General features: G+C 40.7%; 1 protein-coding gene across 1 annotated transcript; it reads right to left on the minus strand.

Moving 5' to 3' along the window:
* Positions 1–1,427: 1,427 nt before the first annotated feature.
* Positions 1,428–2,179, minus strand: LOC139424012 (noggin-3-like). The gene has a single exon (XM_071175691.1). The coding sequence runs from the start codon at positions 2,094–2,096 to the stop codon at positions 1,428–1,430; it is 669 nt and encodes a 222-aa protein (XP_071031792.1). The 5' UTR covers positions 2,097–2,179.
* Between the last annotated feature and the right edge of the window lie 23,793 nt (positions 2,180–25,972).

The raw sequence follows: 25,972 nt of genomic DNA on the forward strand, positions 1-25,972 counted from the left end.
GCATAGATGGTGGACTTCTGTGTTTATCCTGAACTGACACAAAAAATGGAGGGCTGATTTTGTCTCCTAGAAGCTGAAACCTTTTTCACCTGGGTTAGTAAACTTGATGAGGAACAAAATTAAAGTAGACAAATATTATTAATCCTTCCACCCTGTTTAAATTCCACAAAAACATAGACATAGAAATAACTTATATTTGTACAACTTCAGGTGGAATATTGGCCTCTGCTTACTCTGGAATCTAGCTCCATTCTAGAGCTCACTCCTGCTGTGTTCCTAATGAGGAGGTGGGTGTTGGAACTGTCAACAGCTGCTGAAACTATGGATCAATAAATCCGTGTTACTTTATCAGCACCTACATTTCTAATGGGTTCGTAAGCTGATAACTGTTTGATGGAGGACAGCTGGTTTTACTATGGCAGGGTAATTATAGGACTGGTCACTGGTTGATAAAACAAATGTGGGAAAATATCAACTCAATTTGAGACTTTGATATAATGTCCAAGATCACCAAGCATCTTGTTCTCATCAATATTTTAGTTTCAGTTGCTATGAAGCAAAAAAGTAAGATTGTAGAAAAATCACCAAACTCCCTCCATTTATCCAATAGTGTGCGTGAATTGTGCGCATTTACGCATGAATACAAACGCTTAACAATTATGACTCAGGAAATCCTCAACCCGTATCCACTCCTGGGAACCCCAAGTTTTAACAAATATAATTAACAAGTCAGTTTTGGCCCCAGCTCTATTAAAGTGTATAACTGTGTAAGTAAGTAATCAACTGAGAGCCGCCCATAGGTTACCCATGTATGACCGGTGCACGCTGCTTTACTGAGAGTCACTTGAACCAGACTGCTTACTTGCGCAAACTACGCGAGACTCCTGAGAGTATGGTTCAGAGTGAGTGAGTGCGCACACTATAAACCCTAATTGTGACAGGTGTCATTACTCCATCAAAGGGTTCACGGTGTGTTGAGTTGACAGGTATAGGGGATATATATATTTTAAGACAAAATAGAGATTTCATTATTTCAGTGACATTTTATTATATGAATATAAAGAATAAATAGAAGTTCTCTTAATTTACATGATAAATCGTTGAAATAGGCTACCGATATTCAGCTGTATATCAGCTGCAAGATAACACAATCCACATGAAATCTGAGGTCGATAGATTAGTTTTCCATAATAGAAAACAACATGTTTATAAAACGGCACCTACGCGCCATTGATCTTCAATATAAATACAACAAATATAACCAATACTTTCCACAAATACGGTAGACTCTGGTTACACGTAATACTGACTTTTTACAATAACCTATATAATTGAATAGCACCTCATATACATAAAATACATTCCTACACTCGGTAGTGCATACAAAATTACAAAGTCATGATAATTTATACTTGAAAACAGTCATTTCAGTTCGAGCAGGCGCATTTGCATTCGGTTATCATCGGGTATTGAACTGGTATCCAAGTACATTTGAGGCCACCTTTCTTCTGTATACATCGCCATCTCAATATCGTAAAATGGGTCGAGTTTGCTGGTTTGCAGACCATCCCCTCTGGAACCGAACATGATCTTTTGCTTTGACAGTTTCCCACTCTCACATAACGTGGCCAAAATCTGCTGCCGAGGTCGTTCCATGTATAAATGACGGGACAGAATGAGAATGACCACAGCCACTGCTGCAGCCTCCGTTTAAGTTTTTTACTGGGTTTGTGCTTCTTGCCAAACTGTACGTCAAAATCCATTGCTTTGATTTCATTCGGCATCACTCCACTGGGCTTCTGTTGAATGTCCAAATCGTCAAGCTCATCGTTGCCAGTGTATTTATCCTGTGGTGGTGTAATAGACATCAAGCGACTATCAAAGTCCCCCAATACACTTTTCAGTTCGGTTTCATTGAGGTCCCTCTCTTTTGGGTCAAAGACAGGATCTGGGTCCTCTTTTAATTCCACAAGTGGCAAACTGTCACTCGGGATAGGACGGAGGAGGTAATAATGCTGGCATAGCCCTTCTTCTATTATAAGTCCGAGGGACAACATCAGCAAGTACATTGCTACAAAATGCTGTGATTGATCCATGTCCGTTACGCACAATAAGACAGTATTATAGGATACAGCTAAACAGGTAGGCCTAGGCTACTCTGCTGCGTACAGTTGTGCCCGGTTCTTGCGGAGTGCGCACCGGCTTGAGTTACATCCAGCCAAACTTCACTTCTTGAGTGTTGGTGTCCTTAAAAGTCAGACTGCTTACTCCATAGCAAACGATACTTGATTGAAGATGGTAAAGATGAATAGTCTCTTTCGTAAAAACAAATATAGATATAGGCAGTGATTCCCTTTTACGCACGAATTCAATATATTGTATGAAATGGCTTTGTGACAGCATCAGTGGCATCAGCGGTTCTCATTCTTGTGCGCTTTGACGCGTGATTCCAGTTGCAAGTCCTCCCCTCTGAGGATCGGCATGGTGTTTCGTTTTCTTTTGCAGGACGCTGAGAGAGTAACCTGCTCCCTCTGATATATCCTCCACGGGTTGTGATGTAATTGATATATCCATCTGAATGTGGGTTTGTTGTAGGAGATCCACCGTCACCTCCCTCAATCAAGAGGCGGGGATGGGTTAGGGAGAGGAGGGGTCCGTCAATTTGGATTCTGATCGCCCTCTGTCGGAATATCTGACTACTTCTGCTAATTTTCCATTGATAACAGAGGGGGGTATTAGCTAGAAGCGGTGAACAACAATTAGAACTGAATGTGAGAGGCCATAGCCACTACTATTTCTATCAATAGGCCAACAGCTACGGTACTATTCATTTGAATGGTTAGCCTACTGGCTAGGTTATAAAACAACAGGATATAGAGATAGTATTTGTCATGAGGAAAAACATGTTAAATACTCTATATAAGCATCCTTAAATGACACTCATGACACATACACTCTACTCAATAATACCAACACAAAATGCTTCAAATATTTGGAATTGTTGTGAGCAAGTAGAACATAGGGAGAGATCTTATAAAGAACATGACTGAACAAACAACTGTTTATTTTTCTAATGAAGACTGTTCTCTTTGTTGGCAGGGACAATATTTCAGTGTGCAACCATGTCACAGGGAACCTCTCAATAAACCTTGGCCAAAATAACTCCCAAATCAACAACTCTCACTAAGCAGCAGCCATGGAAAGTATCACCATTTGCAAACCTGTCTACCCTCAAATGCTTGGAGAATCATTCCTTGAAAATAATTTAATGGAAGAACTGACTGGCTGCTACATCAGCCATAAAGCATTCACTTAGATAAATGTATATCTGTTTCATTTTGAATGAACTAATTCACACATGCACTTCTGCGCACGACTCATTTAGTTTATGGTCAAATTATGGTGAAAAGTCTGGAAAAGGTCACGCTTATTTTTATTTTTGAAACAACAATTGATCTAACTATTCAGGCATTCTTGGTCATTGACAATAAGGCATTGACAAGGTTTAACTTGTTGTGACAAATCCCCATGTATCTGAATATGCTGAAATGCTGCAGCGATAATAGGTAAATACTGATGAATAGATACATAATCATCTACAAGCAATATATTACAATGATTATAACATTCAATGGTCTAGATACGTGGTAACATCTATGGAATACTTTAATCTATGCAATGAAATTCATTGGAGAATACAGCTGCATTAGAGCCAACAAAGTGACATTTCAATATGGTTCTCATTACATTATGGACTTATTTCCAGCCCTCATTTCATGGTGAGTTGTTTTTGTTTCTTCTAATCCCTTCCTACTGTTTTATCACAGGAAAATTGTGATAGTTAAATATTCACCTTGAAAAGACAGAATACTTTAGACAGACACCTGCTTAATTGAAGAGTTTTTATTCAAGTAGGCTACACCAAAGTCAATTTCCTCAGCTAGTAAAACAGCCAACACAATTATCATTTTCAGGGTCTGGTCCTTGAAAGGTACAAAGGCATAACAACTTTTGCTTAGGGATATGCATTCAAAATGAATACCTTTAGGTTCTGCATAGGTTGTTGTACCCTTTCCTGCTGGTTTCTCATTTAGTGAGGCAAACCAGACCACTCTCTTGGCAGGCACCTTATTTTTTATTTAACTAGGCAAGTCAGTAAAGAACAAATTCTTATTTACAATGACGGCCTACCCTGGCCAAACCCTAACGACGCTGGGCCAGTTGTGCGCCACAAACATATTAACCTGTAAAAGAAAAGGGTTCATATTGAAACAAAAAGGATTGAATTCTTTCCCAATCACGTCCAGTTGTGATCCAGCTTGGAATTGAACCAGGGTCTGTAGTGACACCTCTAACACTGAGATGCAGTGCCTTAAACTGCTGCACCACTCAGGAGCCCTTAAACATAGGTAACAAGAGAAGGCCAGCTTAGTTAAACCATTAAAAACACACCAAGAGTGATTAAGAATGGACCTAGACTTTCCAGTGTCATTTCAACTGTGGTTTTATTGTGGTTGTATTAAATTATTACTTTCTCCTACAGTTGAAGTCGGAAGTTTACATACACCTTAGCCAAATACACTTAAACTCAGTTTTTCACAATTCCTGACATTTAATCCCAGTAAAAATTCCCTGTCTTAGGTCAGTTAGGATCACCACCTTATTTTAAGAATGTGAAATTTCAGAATAATAGAAGAGAGAATGATTTATTTTTAGCTTTTATTTCTTTCATCACATTCCTAGTGGATCAGAAGTTTACATTCACTCAATTAGCATTTGGTAGCATTGCCTTTAAATTGTTTAACTTGGGTCAAACGTTTCAGGTAGCCTTCCACAGGTTTCCCACAATAAGTTGGGTGAATCTTGGCCCATTCCTCCTGACAGAACTGGTGTAACTGAATCAGGTTTGTAGGCCTCCTTGCTCGCACACGCTTTTTCAGTTCTGCCCACAAATTTTATATTGGATTGAGGTCAGGGCTTTGTGATGGCCACTCCAATACCTTGACTTTGTTGTCCTTAAGCCATTTTGCCACAACTTTGGAAGTATGATTGGGGTCATTGTCCATTTGGAATACCCATTTGTGACCAAGCTTTAACTTCCTGACTGATGTCTTGAGATGTTGCTTCAATATATCCACATAATTTTTCATCCTCATGATGCCATCTATTTTGTGAAGTGCACCAGTCCCTCCTGTAGCAAAACACCCCCACAACATGATGCTGCCACCCCCGTGCTTCACGGTTGAGATGGTGTTCTTTGGCTTGCAAGCCTCCTCCTTTTCCTCCAAACATAACAATGGTCATCATGGCCAAACAGTTCTATTTTTGTTTCATCAGACCAGAGGACATTTCTCCAAAAGGTACGATCTTTGTCCCCATGTGCAGTTGCAAACTGTAGTCTGTTTTTTTTATGGTGGTTTTGGAGCAGTGGCCTCTTCCTTGCTGAGCGACCTTTCAGGTTATGTCAATATAGGACTCGTTTTACTGTGGATATAGATACTTTTGTACCTGTTTCCTCCAGCATCTTCATAAGGTCCTTTGCTGTTGTTCTGGGATTGATTTGCACTTTTCGCACCAAAGTACGTTCATCTCTAGGAGACAGAACGCGTCTCCTTCCTGAGCGGTATGACGGCTGCGTGTTCCCGAGGTGTTCATACTTGCGTACTATTGTTTGTACAGATGAGCATGGTACCTTCAGGCATTTGGAAATTGCTCCCAAGGATGAACCAGACTTGTGGAGGTCTTGGCTGATTACTTTAGATTTTTCCATGATGTCAAGCAAAGAGGCACTGAGTTTGAAGGTAGGCCTTGAAGTACATCCACAGGTACACCTCCAATTGACTCAAATTATGTCAATTAGCCTATCAGAAGCTTCTAAACCCATGACATAATTTTCTGGAATTTTCCAAGCTGTTTAAAGGCACAGTCAACTTAGTGTATGTAAACATCTGACCCACTGGAATTGTGATACAATGAATTATAAGTTAAATAGTCTGTCTGTAAACAATTGTTGGAAAAATTACTTGTGTCATGCACAAAGTAGATGTCCTAACCGACATGCCAAAATTATAGTTTGTTAACAAGAAATGTGTTGAGTGGTTGAAAAACACGTTTTAATGACTCCAACCTAAGTGTATGTAAACGTCTGACTTCAACTGTATCAAGTTATTGAGATTTGTTATGAATATAATGGACATGGTTTTCCAGGTTTTCCAGTTACTACATTATTAGTTACACTTTTACCTCAGTTGACTGTTAAAAACAAAGATTAACTGAAAGCATAAGACAAGAAAAAACTGTTATTCTCTGTACAATGAGAAAGCTTAAGCATTTTCTTGTTGTTTCACAGAGTAAAATGTATTATTCATGCAGGACATGAATCAAAATGTGCATTCTGATAGTACTAGATCAGTGTTATGTTTTTTACTGATGACTGTTTACTGTGTTTGCTTGAATAGGGCCCCACAGCAAGAATGATCAGTATGCTCAACACAGAAGTGGTCTAAGTCAGAGCACCTCACTACTAGACAATACAATCTCTTGACACTCCCACTCAACCGGTGGGGGGGGGGAATTGTGTAGTCTACTCTGGAGGCACTGGTGGGGGGCACAGATAGTTGTCATAACTGATGGAAACAGTGTGTGGTTTCAATAAAATGAAATTGTCTCAGAAAACAGTCCATTTCACGTGTTGCGCTTCCTACACAGCACCTTTCACACGGTTTATTTCACGCAATCCCATTTTCACACTCCAGGCTAATTGAGGCCACATTGCTGCTGAGTAAACACAGACATGAAATGGGTGCTATTTTGTTTACTCTGGCACTCTGGTGGTGTGCAATTTGGTAGTTTGTTTAACACTTTTTCCATGTTCCTCCTGCGATCCAAGAGCCCACAATCACAATAATCACACTTACTATGAGCTTTATCTCAACAAATTGCTAGGTTTCACTAGAGCAAGGTGAGATCTTTCCTCACAATGTTAAGCCTTATCGTAGATGGTGTTCTTTCACGTCAAACAAGGCCACTCTACTGCTCGAGCAAAGCCGTTAGAGTTTACAACACCAATCATTTGTCTCGATCAGATCTTCACAACTACAGGTTTTATGTAGTATACAGATGTCAATCCTATTTCTGTGAATCTATTATCATAAATATCCAGATATGTAGTCGTTCGTTATACATTACCATGCATGGAAAATACTGTTCTTTGAAGGCACAGAACCGTTAAAAAATATATATAATTTGTTTAATTAAAGAGATAATTGGTAAACATATTTTGCCCGAGTCATCACTTGCCATTGTCTACATGAAAATGTGTCTAACGCATGTTAGAAAACGCTCTAAAACACTCCACACCAACTCCTATTACATCACAATCACATTCTGAATCATGTCTCTACACTCAATTCTTGCTATTTTTTTCCACTGTCCTATAAATCCATATTTGCATATTTTAGTTGTTGTTGTTATAAACAGCATCATTCAAACATGGATTTATGTCACAATGGAATGTTTTTAGTGCAGAGACATCATTCCGAAAGGGATTCTGATGTAATATGAGTTGGTTTCGAGTTTTTTAGAGTGTTTTCTAATATGCTTTAGACATATTTGCATTTTGCATTATAATCAATGCCAAGTGATGACTCAGCAAAATGTGACAACCAATTTTCACTGTAAAGAAACAAAATATCAACTACAAGCACAGAAAGAGTGAAAATAAGGCCAGATGGGTGAACTTCCCCTTTAACAGGCTCTTTAATTAACAGGTAGCCTTGTTTTCCCACAGGTTGTGGAGTTGAGGCATCACACTGTTGTGTGTGTTCATTTCTTTTCATCCCATAAAGTTTTCATAGACAATAGCATTTTATCCAAACAGAGTAATTAACCAGAATATAAACACGGGGCTATTTCAATCTCCGAACCGGCCTCGCTAGCTATTCAAACAAATGACTAAACATAATGTCTATTTGGGTTTCAAAACAAATCGAGTACTTTTACACAGTTAGTTTGGGCCTGTAAAATGAAATCGTTAAGAAATTATGAAAGGCAATTGTGTCATTATTTCCAGAAATGATCAATAAAATAAACAAACTAATGCTCAGATTTGGCAACCTTGACCAAGACACGGGCCTGGGAAAATGTTAATACAGTATTGTAGGCCTACTTATAATCCAAAGCAAGCTCAGTACCTCACAACTAACATATTACATCAGAGCGTCATGGATGGTGGAGTGCTTAAGGTTCCATTGAGCTCAGGAGGTGAGCATGAACTCATATGTCATCCAGGATAGCAGTGTCCTCAGCTGAGACGGAGGAGGACTGATGGTTCTAACAAGCCAGTTACACAGCAAGTGCACTGGGCTGTGATGCAGCCTGAAGGCAGTGGTCAGCTCTCAGATAGCAGCCCCTTTAGTATATGAAAAATAAATACTTTGGCTTTTGATTGATGATTCAGCAGTTCATCAATCCACCATGTCACAGAAATGGAGCGTGAACAACAGCACAGAGAGACGGTGGGCATCCACTGTGGCTACCAAGATATTTAGCACACGTCAAAGACGGCTTTTCAGCACCGCCAAAGCCAGCGTGGTGATTCCATGTAGTAATCAAGGTGGATTTACACGGTTCATCAGGACAAAGCTGCAGTGGCTGGGCCGGAGCCTCCTCTATGAACTAACAGGCTGGGGGAGTTGGAGACAGGATGGGGAGCCAGTCGAGAGAGATCCCGGTGTCTCAACCTATAACACAGGGTGCTGTGTTTGCCACCCACCCCCTTGGTCTCAGACTCTCAGCTCCAAATTCACACATCATAAATCAAGATGACCTTACATTAATGAATCCCTCTCTTTGCTTTATAGTGGTGCTTTTTCAGCAGTGCTAGGATTCATTTCATGGATGTATTCACTCCTTGACAGCTTACAGGGGGGCAGGTAGCCTAGTGGTTAGAGCATTGGGCCAGAAACCGAAAGGTTGCTAGATCAAACCCCTGAGCTGACAAGGTCAAAATCTGTGGTTCTGCCACTATTCCTAAGCCATTATTGTAAATAAGAATTTGTTTTTAACTGACTTGCCTAGTTAAATAAAAAATAGATACAAGTCCTTTATAGCTATAGCAGATAATCTATTGATCATCAAGGCTGAAACATGTCTGAGTATAATTGAAAAGATCCATACCAGGCTTCATATGTGTGTCCCCAGTCCACCTGACTGTGCTGCTGCTCCAGTTTCAACTGTTCTGCCTTATTATTATTCGACCATGCTGGTCATTTATGAACATTTGAACATCTTGACCATGTTCTGTTATAATCTCCACCCGGCACAGCCAGAAGAGGACTGGCCACCCCACATAGGTTTCTTCCTAGGTTTTGGCCTTTCTAGGGAGTTTTTCCTAGCCACCGTGCTTCTACACCTGCATTGCTTGCTGTTTGGGGTTTTAGGCTGGGTTTCTGTACAGCACTTTGAGATATCAGCTGATGTACGAAGGGCTATATAAATAAAATTGATTTGATTTGATATTTCCATTTTGAATATATCATGAGAGGCACTAGGTAGTAAAAAAATATGAGCTGTAATTGTCCAATGTCTATTTCTGTACTAAATAAGTATTTTAAGTGTTTTGTTTGTGAAATAAGGTTGTTCTCTCTCTGTGGGAGGTACTTTTCAGTCCACAACTTGGAAAAAATAATCAGCTCTTGATTTTCTTTGTGCAAATAAATAAGGTAGTTTAAACGAAAATCGGTAATACAGTATAGTTTGTGTGAGGCTTGCACGGCTCCCTGTGACATCATCAGTGTTCGTTGACTCATGAGCAGATGAGTGATGCACACAGTTTTTTCTCTCCTCTTCTCAAAGTCATGTTTAGTACAGCAACTCTCTTTCTCTACCTCTCCCTTTTTCACTGGGGGCGTTTGGTAATGAAGCAAGTGTTTCTATGCATTGAGAGGGGCTGTCAGCTCTGCACACAGCAGACCTCTTTCACCTGCCGCAGCCAGGAGGGTTGGACAGCGGGCGTTGAGCCAGCCTGGCCCGCCAGCAGCAGGCCCCTGCCTCCACCTATGGATGGCCAGCTCAGTGATTTACACAGCCTCCGCCCAGGGGTGGCATGTCCAGTTGTGTACAGAGGGTTGGTGCTAATTGAAAGTTGGCAGTGGAATTAAAGCCAGTTCAATGTCTGTACTTTATATTTCTAAACACCTCGTCTCATGTAAAAATGAAAGAGGTCAATATTCTTGTCACCATATGAAGCATTAACATTAGTACTGAAATACAATTATTATAATGATCTCGAACAAGGACTTTACCACTGTTTTGTTAGGACTGTAAAATGTATCAATGGAATGACGTTTGTTTTGATAGCAAGAGTCTTCTAAGGCGGTCCTTGGCTGGTTTACCAGTAGTGAGGTTGAGATAGGAGCCCCTCTCTTGACGAGGCCAGACTCAAGAACAGAGAAGTGAAAAAGGAGAGGAAGGCAGTGAGAGGGAGACAGACAGCAGAGGAGGGGGAGTGTACTGGGGGCTTGGGCAGCAGTGGTAGCAGCGACTGTTACAGAAGGAGTTAAAGTGAGACAGTAAAGTGAATCCAGATGTGCTGTTATTATTAATATCTCTGGCTGATGAATGGGAAGGTAAAATTACAGGCGCCAGCCAGGGAGGCCCCGCGCGCTGCCCTGCCACCCAGGCGCGTCCCAGCTCACCTCACCTCCACGGCTCCAGCGCTAGCCTAGCGTCATGCTCCCTGTGATCCGCAACGGCAGGCAGACGCTCCTAAGGCCTCCACGTGGTTTCAACACGTCACACAGGCAAAGAGAGCAACAGCCTTAACCCCAACTCAATCTTCAATTTCAAAACATTGAACACCGTGATTGATATTAAAATGGAATGATTTGAGAGGTAGATGATCCTAAGCATGGTGAGGCATGAGGAGGACCAGACACAAATCTGTAGTAACAGACACCGGGGGGTAGCAAGTTACTGCAGAAAGGGGCTAAAGAGCTGAGGCTGAGATTTAAACAAGCACCCTTTAACAATAAAAGCTAAGAGTTCCACTTCATTGCCTTTGAAATCCAACTGAGAAAGCCTTACACCTCTGGTTTGTACTGTAGGAAATCTATAATCACTCCTAAATGGCTTTATTGGTACTATTGGCTCTTCACACCTCTTTCTCATACCGTTTGCCTTTGAATTGGTGTTGATCTATAGTGGTCATGTAAAGCGGTAACAAACAGACAGAGAGGGCAGATTTCATAGGGTGAGTTCTATGGAGGCAGGACCTCTCTCACTCAGCCCATCATCATAAAAAATGACACCAGACAGGGCAGTTTATGACAAGTCCCTACTGCGGTTTAATCAAAACCTATAATGCCAGAGTCCTTCCTGAGGGCTGGCTGGCTGCTGGAGTGTGGATCTGTCAGCTCAGCTCACCGCTCTGTCACAGTAGTTGTTTACGGGAACAGCAGGAGAGCCCAGAGAGGAGGGGGAGGTTGCTCCTGAAAGACTGACACAAAGGGGACTGGTGGGGGAAGCAGAAGGGGAGAAGAGAGGGAGGGACGGGGTGGGGGTTGAGAAACTAGTGTAAATCCACTGGGGAGATGGAGCCTGGTTGGCTGCAGGGGCTGTTGTTTTAACGATCAGGGGAGTCCCTCTCGGGTTGCTGTCCCCCAGCCGTCCTGGGGGAGATCACAGTAAGCCTCCCTGTCGCTGTCTGCTCCCTGCACCCCGCATGGGGCCCCCATCTCTCCACATCACAGCTTAGAAGAATGTCTCATGCGGTCTTACTTTCCCCCTTTGTGCATTTTCAGCGCAGGGATACCAGACACATTATGCTTAATGACTGGCAGTGGTCGCCAGAGGAATGGCTGTTTTGTTGCTACTGCCAAGAGTGCTATACAGTATGCAAACGTCAGGGCACACCCCTATCCCCGCCCCCCTCTTATAAACTGCCCCGTGGTGTTGAATAGACTAAGTAGTAGAGAGCTGAGACAGACTGGACATGGTTTGGGAGTTTATCATGGATGGAGATGTCGCTGTGCACACCAGGGAGAGCAGATTGTACGGGGCTATTTGCCACGGTATAAAGGAAGAAGCCCTCAAAAGCACTCCACTCTCCCCTGCTGAACCACAGGCAGAGACAGCACCTATGTCTCCAGACAGAACTGAACCAATAGTTACATGAATCATACAATCATTTTAAAGTCCGTAATATGAATTGAATCTAATTTCTATTTTTTATCACCTTCTGTTTCATGGTGAAGTCTATTTTCAATGACAATAATAAACTTAAACCAGTGTATGTATGACCATAACTTTAACGAGTCCAATGTGATGTAACACATTTAAGATGGGTGGGTGTATCATGACCATAATTGAATCCTCTACAATGGCGGTGAATTAGTGAGAACAATTCCAACAGGAAAATGTTCATTGATTTCAGATTAATGTACTGTGAATTAGACTTGTGGGTCAGGCTCTAAAGCAATTTTAAGGTTGGATTTCTTGTCTGAAAAACGAGTAGACCTTTTGAAATGGCTGGAGTCAGTCTGATTGGACTACTCCCCAAGGAGAAATTTCCACCCTTCCGCCACAAATATCATGTTTGTATTTAATGTAATATGCTTTCTGTAAGAGGTGATGTTTCAGAACTATATACATTACCAAATTATATAAACATTTAACATTGACCAGCTCATATTTTAATACAATGCAGAAAGACTAGTTCACAAAACTAGCACAGTGTTATTTTGGTAAAGGCAAACCTAGACTTATAGATGACCTGCTGTTTTGCGACATGGTGATTCAAGATGTAAGGACAGATTGTCATCAAGGTCCAGTGATCAAAAGAGACACAGAGATCAGCAGGACAGTTCACCAGACATGTTTTACAGGACCGCCACATATGATCTTTCACCTCATCCCCTCATGGTGTTTGGAGGACAGTCTAAATTGACACATTTACACGTGACTTAAAATGTGTTAGTTAAGTATACATCTTTCACCAGGTGGAGTAAATCCAGAAGCTCGGTCAGATAGTAAGCTTTGGGGATCAAATAAATTCTCTGTCAGCATGGCTGTTTGACTGTGAAGCCTCACTTGTACCCCTGAATAGAGGGAATCCTCTATGAGATACAGACAGAGAGGGGATCAGTGGTCGGCTCAGGGAGGGGAAGAGGGGGTTGAAAGCAAACAGCCCACTGCCAGTGTGATATATGTTTAAGCCCATTGGGTGTAGAGCAGAGACACCCAGCTTAAGATCTTTAACTTGTCTCAGGAACCAGGATGGTCGATCCCTGCCGACTCCGTGATTCAAGCTGTTGCGTTATTAAAGAAAAACAAAACCCACGGTAAAACGCCCATATGAAGGCTAAGGAGAAAGAGCTTTCTGTCTGCAAGCAAATCTGTAGTCATAGAAATAAATATTTTTTTCTTCCTCTTGCAGGAAAATATATGATTGCATGATATGTTGTTTTAAGGAGACATAACATTTTAACTCAATTTGAGACCCTCTCTAAAACAACAAAATTATCTTTAACAGTCTATAAATGTTTGTATAACTGTCTGTCTGAATCTCATATCTTGCATAATCCTGTACATCCTTAGCTAGCTATATTTTAAAGGGCTGAATTATGTAACCTCTGTCAGGGGTTCTATTGCACAAACCTGACGGTAGGTCTATCAAAGTATGTTCTGTCTAGAAGTATTGAATGTCAATGATGTCAATACATTTATTCTGCCATCAGCTTAATCATTTTTGCCAATGTCTTTTCAAGTCATACTCTGGGGTGTGATCAAGACAACCTAGAAAATCAGCTCTGTTTGGGGGCAATATTAGTTTGAGTATAGAAAGTAAGAAAATAGAGGCTGAGAGAGAGATACCCTGGGCTCTGACAGACCATGTTTAAATACCAGTCTGACACCAGCCCAGCTCCGCAGTGTGACTGAAACTCTGACTCGCCACGCTGTAACATTTAATTAGGAGTCACTCGGATTACCTGTGCAGCAAGTCCAGAGACTCAGCTGAGAGGCTTCCTCACCAGGAGAGGACTGAAAAACAACCCAATCCCTCAAGAGCACGTCTTGTGTTATTTCTGTAAATTATTTTAATAGCAGGGGACAGGGCTTTGTAGAGGGGGTCAGGTCTGGGTGGGTTGACTGAGTCTGACGAGGTACGCCACCCGTTGACAGACAGTGGCTGGGCATTTCATACACCTACCTCATTCGTTCATATCAATGTTTTATCAAACTGAAATAGAAACTCTATATAGAATTTCTGCATCAACAAACAGATTTGGCTGGTGAGGACAGATGAGCGAGTGTGATGGCTGAATGGAGCTGGGTGGAGGGCCCTGTGGTAGGGTTGTTAATATTGTCTTTATTAATCTGATCGGGCAGAAACCCATTACCACATTGACTTACATAACTTATGTTATATTTTTTTTAACAGAGCTGGATATATACCTTTGTTTCTTGAGCCCTGTTAGGACTTGGGATCCTCTCCACCTCAAGAGCTGACAGTTGGGTTCCAGTCTGGCATTGGCACTGAGAGGGGGTGCCTGGTAGAGGTCTACCGATTATGATTTTTTAACGCTGATACCGATTATTGGAGGACCAAAAAAACCCGATACCGATTAATCGGCCGATTTAAAAAAAAAATGTATTTGTAATAATGACAATTACAACAATACTGAATGAACACTTATTTTAACTTAATATTATACATCAATAAAATCAATTTAGCCTCAAATAAATTATGAAACATGTTCAATTTGGTTTAAATAATGCAAAAACAAAGTGTTGGAGAAGAAAGTAAAAGTACAATATGTGCCATGTAAGAAGAAGTTTCTTGCTCAGAACATGAGAACATATGAAAGCTGGTGGTTCCTTTTAACATGAGTCTTCAATATTTCCACTTAAGAAGTTTTAGGTTGTAGTTATTATAGGAATTATAGGACTATTTCTCTCTATACCATTTGTATTTCATATACCTTTGATTATTGGATGTTCTTATAGGCACTTTAGTATTGCCAGTGTAACAGTATAGCTTCTGTCCCTCTCCTCGCCCATACCTGGGCTCGAAACAGGAACACATCGACAACAGCCACCCTTGAAGCAGCGTTACCCATGCAGAGCAAGGGGAACAACCACTCCAAGTCTCAGAGAGAGTGACTTTTGAAACGCTATTAGCGCGCACCCCGCTAACTAGCTAGCCATTTCACATCGGTTACACCAGCCTAATCTCGGGAGTTGATAGGCTTGAAGTCATAAACAGCTCAATGCTTGACGCATTGCGAAGAGCTGCTGGCAAAACGCACGAAAGAGCTGTTTGGATGAATGCTTACGAGCCTGCTGGTGCCTACCACCGCTCAGTCAGACTGCTCTATCAAATCATAGACTTAATTCTAACATAATAACACACAGAAATACGAGCCGTAGGTCATTATTATGGTCGAATCAGGTGATCTCGAAAACAAGTTTATTCTTTCAGTGAAATATGGAACCGTTCTGTATTTTATCTAACGAGTGGCATCCATAAGTCTAAATATTCCTGTTACATTGCACAACCTTCAATGTTATGTCATAATTACGTAAAATTCTGGCAAATTAGGCGGCCCAAACTGTTGCATATGCCCTGACTCTGCGTGCAATGAACGCAAGAGAAGTGACACAATTTCACCTGGTTAATATTGCCTGCTAACCTGGATTTCTTTTAGCTACAGTGCCTTGCGAAAGTATTCGGCCCCCTTGAACTTTGTGACCTTTTGCCACGTTTCAGGCTTCAAACATAAAGATATAAAACTGTATTTTTTTGTGAAGAATCAACAACAAGTGGGACACAATCATGAAGTGGAACGACATTTATTGGATATTTCAAACTTTTTTAACAAATCAAAAACTGAAAAATTGAGCGTGCAAAATTATTCAGCCCCCTTAAGTTAATACTTTGTAGCGCCACCTTTTGCTGCGATTACAGCTGTAAGTCGCTTGGGGTATGTCTCTATCAGTTTTGCACATCGAGAGACTGAAATTTTTTCCCATTCCTCCTTGCAAAACAGCTCGAGCTCAGTGAGGTTGGATGGAGAGCATTTGTGAACAGCAGTTTTCAGTTCTTTCCACAGATTCTCGATTGGATTCAGGTCTGGACTTTGACTTGGCCATTCTAACACCTGGATATGTTTATTTTTGAACCATTCCATTGTAGATTTGATGCTGCCACCACCATGTTTGAAAGTGGTGATGGTGTGTTCAGGGTGATGAGCTGTGTTTCTTTTACGCCAAACATAACGTTTTGCATTGTTGCCAAAAAGTTCAATTTTGGTTTCATCTGACCAGAGCACCTTCTTCCACATGTTTGGTGTGTCTCCCAGGTGGCTTGTGGCAAACTTTAAATGACACTTTTTATGGATATCTTTAAGAAATTGCTTTCTTCTTGCCACTCTTCCATAAAGGCCAGATTTGTGCAATATACGACTGATTGTTGTCCTATGGACAGAGTCTCCCACCTCAGCTGTAGATCTCTGCAGTTCATCCAGAGTGATCATGGGCCTCTTGGCTGCATCTCTGATCAGTCTTCTCCTTGTATGAGCTGAAAGTTTAGAGGGACGGCCAGGTCTTGGTAGATTTGCAGTGGTCTGATACTCCTTCCATTTCAATATTATCGCTTGCACAGTGCTCCTTGGGATGTTTAAAGCTTGGGAAATCTTTTTGTATCCAAATCCGGCTTTAAACTTCTTCACAACAGTATCTCGGACCTGCCTGGTGTGTTCCTTGTTCTTCATGATGCTCTCTGCGCTTTTAACGGACCTCTGAGACTATCACAGTGCAGGTGCATTTATACGGAGACTTGATTACACACAGGTGGATTGTATTTATCATCATTAGTCATTTAGGTCAACATTGGATCATTCAGAGATCCTCACTGAACTTCTGGAGAGAGTTTGCTGCACTGAAAGTAAAGGGGCTGAATAATTTTGCACGCCCAATTTTTCAGTTTTTGATTTGTTAAAAAAGTTTGAAATATCCAATAAATGTCATTCCACTTCATGATTGTGTCCCACTTGTTGTTGATTCTTCACAAAAAAATACAGTTTTATATCTTTATGTTTGAAGCCTGAAATGTGGCAAAAGGTCGCAAAGTTCAAGGGGGCCGAATACTTTCGCAAGGCACTGTAAATATGCAGGTTTAAAAATATATGCTTCTGTGTATTGATTTTCAGAAAGGCATCGATGTTTATGGTTAGGTACACATTGGAACAACGACAGTCCTTTTTCACGAATACGCACCGCATCGATTAAATGCAACGCAGGACACGCTAGATAAACTAGTAATTTCATCAACCATGTGTAGTTAAGTTAACTAGTGATTATGATTGATTGATTGATTGTTTTTTATAAGATAAGTTTAATGCTAGCTAGCAACTTACCTTGGCTTACTGCAGTCGCGTAACAGGCAGGCTCCACGTGAGGCAGGTGGTTAGAGCGTTGGACTAGTTAACTGTAAGGTCGCAAGATTGAATCCCCGAGCTGTTAAGGTAAAAATCTGTCGTTCTGCCCCTGAACAACCCACCGTTCCTAGGCCGTCATTAAAAACAAGAATGTGTTCTTAACTGACTTGCCCTAGTTAAATAAATATTAAATAAAGGTGTAAAAAATATGTATATATAAAAAAAAAAAAAAATCGGCCAAATCGGTGTCCAAAATACCGATTTCTGATTGTTATGAAAACTGGAAATCGGCCCTAATTAATCGGCCATTCCAATTAATCGGTCGACCTCTAGTGCCTGGGGTGCTGGGGTGCTGGGGGCTCCAAGGAGATGACAATGAGTGATGTGCGGCTGGTCACTCAGACACGGCTTGGCGTCTCCCAAGACCTTGGAAAGAGAACAAACACAGAGAGGTCAGACAAAACAAAGTGTTGTCCATCCTTGTCTCTCAGAACCCTACAAAGACCAAAGCATCACAGGCAAAGCTGGTCCCCAGGTCATTTTAAATCCAGCTCAGAGGGGACAAGTAGAGACTAAACGGCTGTGTAGGCTGAGATTACGAGATTTCCATTAGATTTAGATTTTAATTATAGACATTAGAACATATTGATATTTAGGTGCAACACTATTGAGACACATTCCATGTTTATGAGAGGCTGTCCTCTGGTTGGTCAGGTCTCTAGGTTTTCTGTTCCCTAATGGTGACATTAGATATCTCAATGTGTATCACTGTTGATGTAAGTGTGGTTGCACCAAGTCCAGCAGTAATCAGCTGCACTGCACCACATTCCACAGGGGCAGCATCACACTGTGTTTTCCTAAGGAAATAGATTCATCATAAGTCATCATACTAACTGCCACATCATACAAAACAGCCCTTTGCCAATTTGTCCAGCTGCCAACCTTTTCAACATTAATTAACCGACATGTTGAAAAAACTGTCCAGCAGAACATCAATCTCAACAGAACTTCACATCAAAGGTTTATGTAACAAATAATCCCTAAAGAGATTCTGTCCAAAGCAGTGAGTTAACATCTTTCTGACAGATACATTCTTATGAATCCTTTTCTTTCACTATTGTTTTAAATGGGTAAATCTTCCGGTGTAGTAGTACATTATCACAGCCCTTCTGCTCAGATTATTGGTCAACTGAACAGCGCGACGAGTGGCAGCCAGTCAGCAGCCAGTTATCAGTTCAGCCAAGTGAGACTTGACTTGATACTGGACAGTCAACTTTCAGATGGTTTAGAGTCTCGCCACGGCACTCTGATTACACCCGAATAAGCAACCTCTTTTATAGAATACACTCTACTGCACACAGTCAAACAGAACAATAAAGGAATTGTCCTGGAACATAGCGCAAGGGAACAGCCAAGGTCGTTTTTCGTGTTGAATTACTGTATTTAAAAACAATTGTGAAACCACATGTTCAAATATACATCATTTGAACTAAATATTGTTGGAATTTCTAAATAGAGGGCTTTATGTTGCATAGATCTGTCATGGACATTATATAACTAGCTCAAACCATATGTACCAAGCATTTGCTCAATGTGAAGGACTGAGAATGTTTAATATCATCTGATTGTGGCTCGTTTTCTTTCCAGCACCCACAGCGAGACGTCTGTCTGACTAGCTTTGTTCATTCTGATAGACAGATACATTCAAAGGCTTTTGTAATTGTGACAGTAAAAGGTCCATTTTCCGATTCCTCTGAATGTCGACGACATTGAATAATATGCCGTCTAATCTGTGTTGCAGATTATTAAACTATCCACAAGAGTCAGACGAAGGTCAGTAACTCACAAGACTGATATACTTGACATAATATGCCCCCCAAAATGTAATGGACTGCTTTCAAAATCTAGTAGTCGGCATATACAGTATAACAACTTACCTCAGGTTACCTCTGAGAAGCATTGTCTATTTGTGTAGGACACAAATTGATACATTTGTTTACCCTTCAACAAATGAGACTTCTAGATAAATTGGTTCAGTCTCACATTCAGAGAGGTATTTGAAGGGACTAGCATATTGCTATCAAAATATTTGTACAGTTAAATCTGTGAGTGAGTATATATCCTCATTTTGACACTGGTGCATAGCAATGTGGAGCTAAAACAAACAGCAACATGTGGAATCATCCCACGTAAGAACCATGGCACCAGACCTATTCAGACAGCTTTAATGGCAAGCTCTGTGAGAGTCCACTCTGGGCTTAAATTCCTTCCAGTATTTGTGAGAGTGCTTAATAACTGTAGAATTAAACTAATTACAAACACAATGTTATGGCGACAGTGTAGATAGATGCCAGGCTTGAAACCCTGAGAATCTGCACCTATCTCTGATTAGAAAAACAAGCTTATGGTCTTAGTGGGAGGATTAAGTTGGATGCAAATAAATTTTAAAAAGAAAGAAAGAAAGAAAGCATGATATTCAGGAGGTTTGATTTGTCTATAGCAGAAACTAACAATTTTCAAACAAATTGCTCATGTGCAAAAGTGAAAGAGACAGAATTCCCGTTGCTATGGCTGCAGCCCTTAAACACTTCCAGTTCCCTGGTATGTGTGAATTCAAGGGCAAAGCAGTAATGAACAGTGGCTTTAATGACACTGCAAGATGTGCACTTGCCACAGTGTGTATTACTACAGTTAACTGGGGCTGTAATGAGATAGTCTTTCAGGCATGAGTCTGAGAGGAGACAGACAAAGAGCAGGGTTCAATCATATCTAAGTGCATTAATCAGGGAGAGAGAGAGAGAGGAGAGAGTCACTACTGGTTATTACTGCTGCTGTAGCCACACCAGGTCAGCCCAGGTGGGGGAGAGGCTCTTTACTGCATTCATAATTTCAGACAATGAAATCAAAACAATACATCAAAACTGGGAGCCACGGGTTTAACATTCATAGGTTTGGTCATTTTAGGGGAAAGACAAATACGGTTTGAACAATATGAACGTAATCTGTAGTTACAAACTCAGGTGAATTCTATATTTGACTACGGACAGTTAGTATGCTGTAAAGACAGAACAGGACAGTAATACTGTCTGAATGGTTGTCTGTCTGCTACCACCACTGTTTGTGGAACCAGAGGGTACGAGGCCTGCTGGTCTTTGATTCTGGGAATGCGTAAATCAGCCTATAGACTGAAACATTTCATTTGTGGTATTTATTTTGTTTATTTGTCCCTAAATGTCCCCATCCATCTCTGACCAAGACAGGGTTGGTTTTGATTGGGAATTTGCTGTTAAGAAGTTTATAGAATAACACTCAAGTTCACAGATGGGTTTACTGATGGTTACTCAAAGGCGTTATTACATATGCATAGGACTCCTTTATCATGTCAGCCACTACAGTCAAGTACAATCCTCAGAAACCAATGGGGTCCATTTAAGTAAACCACTACTCACGACTCATACCAACATGCCAAAATCATTAAGTCCATTTAAAACTCCATCTATTGAAAGTGTATGCCACAGAGAAAGAAACACTGTACATTGGGTTGTCGTATGAAGAATTTGCTGTTTCGACATGTTGCAGAATTTCTCCATCAAAGACCAATTCTAACCACAGTATTTATTCAATGTGGTAAATCTGCATTCTATTGATTACAGTGATAAATCATTATCTTGCAGGTTTAACTCAAATTTCTTTACCAATTTACTTCTAAAAATAGTTATGTTTTTCTAAATGGAAATCAAGCAAAGAAATGTAGGAATTCATTTTAAAAACAGTCACATTAGTGTTTATCAGGCCTCATCTTTTTCTTCCCACATAAGGTATTTACTATTGTTTAAACTGAACAATCACCAATGCCAAAACTGCACTCCAAGCAAAGCACTTGACTTGTACAAATCATTCCATTTATCAATCCTAAGTTAACAGGTCTTTGCATTACATGCATTTTTAGCAGAAATCCTTATTTTCTGGATGGTTTGCACATTCTGTCACTTATTCATGTCATCTACTTCCTCAGTGCTCTAGTACTACTTCCTCAGTGCTCTAGTACTACTTCCTCAGTGCTCTAGTACTACTTCCTCGGTGCTCTAGTACTATTCTGCTCTATGTGGTCTGCAGGCAGCTGTAGTTAAGCAAAAACAGTCATCTCTTCTTCTGCCGGAGGGGTAATGACATAATAGGAGGTATCAGGTCCCAAAGGAGTTTCATTAAATGGAATTTATAAGAAGATCCAGAGTGATAAAACAGAAGAGGGTCAGTAATCACTCGAAATGTTTGCAATCAGACATTTGCCAAATTTATATTTTGCAGGTTCAATTTTTTTGAAAAGAGCAATGGAGAAAATAACTGGACATTTTCACGATAGTAGTGGTGGTAGTCCTCAACAACTCCTTAATGAAGAGAGGAGCCAATAGAGCCTCTGTAGTTAGGCTACCAGAGCTGAGGAGAGCTTGCATGCCCCCTTTTGGCTCTTTGGGGAAGAATGGTCATCATCTAGATTCAGAGGAGGGTCACCAATCTGAGAGAGAATGCAGATGCTGCTTCTCCATATCCAAATGAAATGCTTCACCTACTTTATGCTGCTTTGTTTCAAGCTGCTTGGCTGACTGCAGGTCTGGACTCCTGATTACAGTGATAGACATGCAGGAATCTGGAGTTGGCTGCCAGAAACCACAGAAGGAAAGGAGAGGGCCCTGAGTCTGCGGTCAGACGGTCGGGAGAGGTAAACAGGAGTAGCCCCTCCTTGGAATGCAAGGCCTGTGTTGGCCCAGAGACTAGGTTACGTATATAGGAGGTGCCAGTCCCAGTCCACGGCAGCTCAACAGAAAACACTATTATTTTTAATGAATGCAAAGAAACACCAAAGAAAACAAATACCTGACTTTAAGCTAGCGCCAAAGCCTTAGCAATTTTGTGTAATGCAGCTTACACTGTGCATTACTCTTATGTGATTGAATCTGTACTTACGCAGACAAGCAGCAAAGCTTAGTCATTTAAACTTAGAAATGCATTCATTGTAACCATACCATAAGACCAGCAATGGATGTTAATTACGGTCTGTGTGTACCTCTCTCTTTTTGGCAGCAGCCTGCAAAACAGCAAATTTTGCAGTTATTGTTACTCCTCTGAAAAGTTGAAAAATAGCCTGTATCATAGTCTGTTTTCTCAACATCATCATAGACACAAGCCTGCATTCTAAAGACCAGAGAATTTAGGGACCGTAACAGCGGGTAGAAAGTGAATGGAAAGATGTCAACGTCCAGTCACAGGCATTAGCCACGTGTCTGACCCAGTTCACAAAAATACATTTTATTTTTAACTCTCTTCTGTGTATTTTTGCAGCCTGTAAATGTATGCTCAAGTCAGGAAAAGGCTTCTCTTTTTTGTATTATTTTGGTTAAAAGGACCCGTATTTCACACCGACATTATTTTCTGCTCGTTGAATGAGGAGCTGTTTGCAGAAAGATTGATGGATGAAAATCAAACATTATCTTACACAGCTGTAACGATCCAAAATCCATAAATACCCCTGAGTGCCCAACAGCGGCCTGCCATCCTGGTGATTTCCGAGTTCCGTAGCAGGAGAGCCCTGAGACAATATTGTGTCTCTCCGTGTTTGTGAAGAGACCATTCATTACCTCAGTAGCAGGCTAAACGTTGGCCCTGAGGAACAGACTAGACTCTCCCAGAACCGGAATGGCTCCCGCCAAATGAGCTATCATACAGAGATACATTATTTACCATCCTAGACAAGCATGTTTATAAAACAGAAAGAGTCAAACATCAAGTGTTTTGACTGCAAGCTTTCTCAACTCAACTAAACCATCCTCTGTGGTAATAAGAACATTAACACAGCCATTATAAAAGTATTGTCAAACAGTTGGATTCCTGGCCTGGTATCCTGATATACGGCTTGCTACGGTTCAATATTTCTCCAAAATAAAAGGGGGCACAAACTGAGCACACATAGCAATACAGACAGAGGAATAAGCTATAACTCTACCAGTTTGCATGCCAGTTGTTGAGAGATTCAAATACAATACTGCTATACATCTTTTTTTAACCATAAAACTAATGGAGTTAAACAATCCCCCCTAAAAATTCTCATTTTGCAGGGCTGAGTTATCTCCAACATCATAAATACATGGGTATGCAGCCTATTGCTGGACATTAGTTATACTATTGGTTATTCAAAATGCTCTTACTTCTGGAAATCATTCCGTTTGGACTGTATTAATAAGTAAAATATGTGATTGGCACAAGTACCCAGCAGTTCTCAAAGATGCTGTTGAACTGAACCAGTGCGACAGGGTTGATTGATATTCATAATGTAAAGGAAATGCTTTAATTTTATGTAACTAGGCAAGTCAGTTATTAACAAATTCTTATTTACAATGACAGTCTAGGTTAACTGACTTGTTCAGGGGCAGAACGACAGATTTTTAACTTGTCAGCTCGGCGATTCGATCTAGCAATCTTTCGGTTACTGGCCCAAAGCTCTAACCACTAGGCTACCTATGCTTAAGAAAATAATTGTATAACCTTAAGATTGGGCCTTTTTGAATAGAGGTTAAGCAAGGCAACTGTGCTCAGCTAGAACCATATGTGAGTCTGCATGTATAATTGAGTTGAACTACAGTTGATTTTTACAACACTGTATAAAATCGTATAAAAGCCTATTCAGGATCAAGGATTCCTATTCCCAGAGCACACTGATATCTATAATTGTAATCTATTAAAAATCACCAAAAAGGAGGTTGAAAAAATACATTTCCAAGCACAGCCATTATTGTGTTACCTCTGGCAGACAGCAAGGCACCTGGGAAATCTGAGCTGACATTTAGGAGAAGCAGGAGTCCAGGAGAAAAAGTATATCACTTTCTAAAGCTAATTAGCCCTGTATATTACCAATCAAAAGAACCCCCCTCTAAAATACAATGGCTAGCCAAGAAATATATTTGTCTTCCATTTGTGAAAGACTGGCAATGGAAAGAACCCTTTTGAGAACTGAATATGATTCACTCAAGAAATTCCAGTGGATAAAATGGTGCATAAAAATAGAAATGTAAAGGCTCTGATTTTTATCATTACTCCCATAATTCAGTCCCACCAAAATAGAACAGATGCATAGAAAATCATACAAAAACTCTTCCAAGATTCAAAGTCCTTAATCTAATTCCAACGTCATCAACCTACTACTATCTCGTAAACGGATTCAGCTCTATCCGCTATGACAATTCTTGACTCGTCACTTACATTGCCAGAACTGAAGTGTGTCTTTGATTACTCTATTAAAATAACTAATGCACGCCTATGCTTTGTGGCCCATAGATGGAATTTGAATTCAGTAATGTAATTAAGACTGTAAAGTGTTCATGAATCAAATTGAGATATTAATTGGATACACAAATGTGTTCCTTGTACTTCCTGATAGTCTCAGGGCTGAAATAAGTCATGAGACAAAATTGAGACCGGACCTTCACTGCAGATTATGTTCATTCAATGTTCTACTATTCACTCCACAGACCACTAGGTGGAAGAGAAGAACAAAGTAAAAGGTCAATCTCCGGCACAGTGAAATCAGTGAGCTCTAGGCCCTACTTCAATTTCCATTGATGATTAAACAATACCCACTGGGCATAGACATCCATTCAACATCTATTCCATGTTGGCTCAATCTAATTTAATTAAAATGACGTGGAAACAATGTTGATTCAACCAGTGTGTTCCCATGATTGCATTTTTCTCTAACTCCTTAATAGCAAATAGCCTAATAATCAATATGAAAGGCTATAGATGGCATGTTGTGTGCACTGTAGCCTACTGTACATGTGCGTGGCTGAACGCCTGACAAAGGGACAACAAAACATTCCGATTTTAATAACTGGCTATATGCCGATGACTAGAAAGTTACCTGGACAGTGCTTGGAAATGTAATGGCAAAGACAAAGCTATTCTCTTTGGGGTTGATGGGAGGGCTTTCACACAAGATATCAGAGGCCTAGAGCAATGACACTAGGTGGTGATCTCATAGGAAGCCAGCACCATTTTTACTCAGGAAACATCTAGAACAATGCCCAGTTCGCTGACAGGTCAGCAGAAGTGAAACGTCAGAGAGGGACACAGTAAGGATGGGAGGGGAACACTCTCTGGTCTCACTCTCCACCAGTGGACTGGCAATAAACAGGAGTATAGTGACCAGTAGCGGCTTGTGGGTAATATCAATGGGGAAGCCAAGTGAGAAAAAAAGCCCTATTAAAACCTACAGTATGTGTTGTGATAATTGCGTTGTTTATTCTATAACCTGTTAGATCATATGCCTTGCAAACGTGATACACTACATGTGGACACCTGCACGTCAAACATCTTATTTCAAAATCATGGGCATTAATAAGGATTTGGTCCCCCCTTTGCTGCTATAACAGCCTCCATTCTTCTGGGAAGGCTTTCCATTAGATGTTGGAACATTGCTGCGGGGACTTGCTTCCATTCAGCCACAAGAGCATTATTGAGGTTGGGCTCTGATGTTGGGTGAT

Source organism: Oncorhynchus clarkii, chromosome 13 (assembly GCF_045791955.1).
Source record: "Oncorhynchus clarkii lewisi isolate Uvic-CL-2024 chromosome 13, UVic_Ocla_1.0, whole genome shotgun sequence".
Classification (NCBI taxonomy): domain Eukaryota; kingdom Metazoa; phylum Chordata; class Actinopteri; order Salmoniformes; family Salmonidae; genus Oncorhynchus; species Oncorhynchus clarkii.

Bases quoted from the DNA above. Each gene is read 5' to 3' on its own strand.
- LOC139424012 (XM_071175691.1), bottom strand. From the start codon at position 2,096: ATGGATCAATCACAGCATTTTGTAGCAATGTACTTGCTGATGTTGTCC.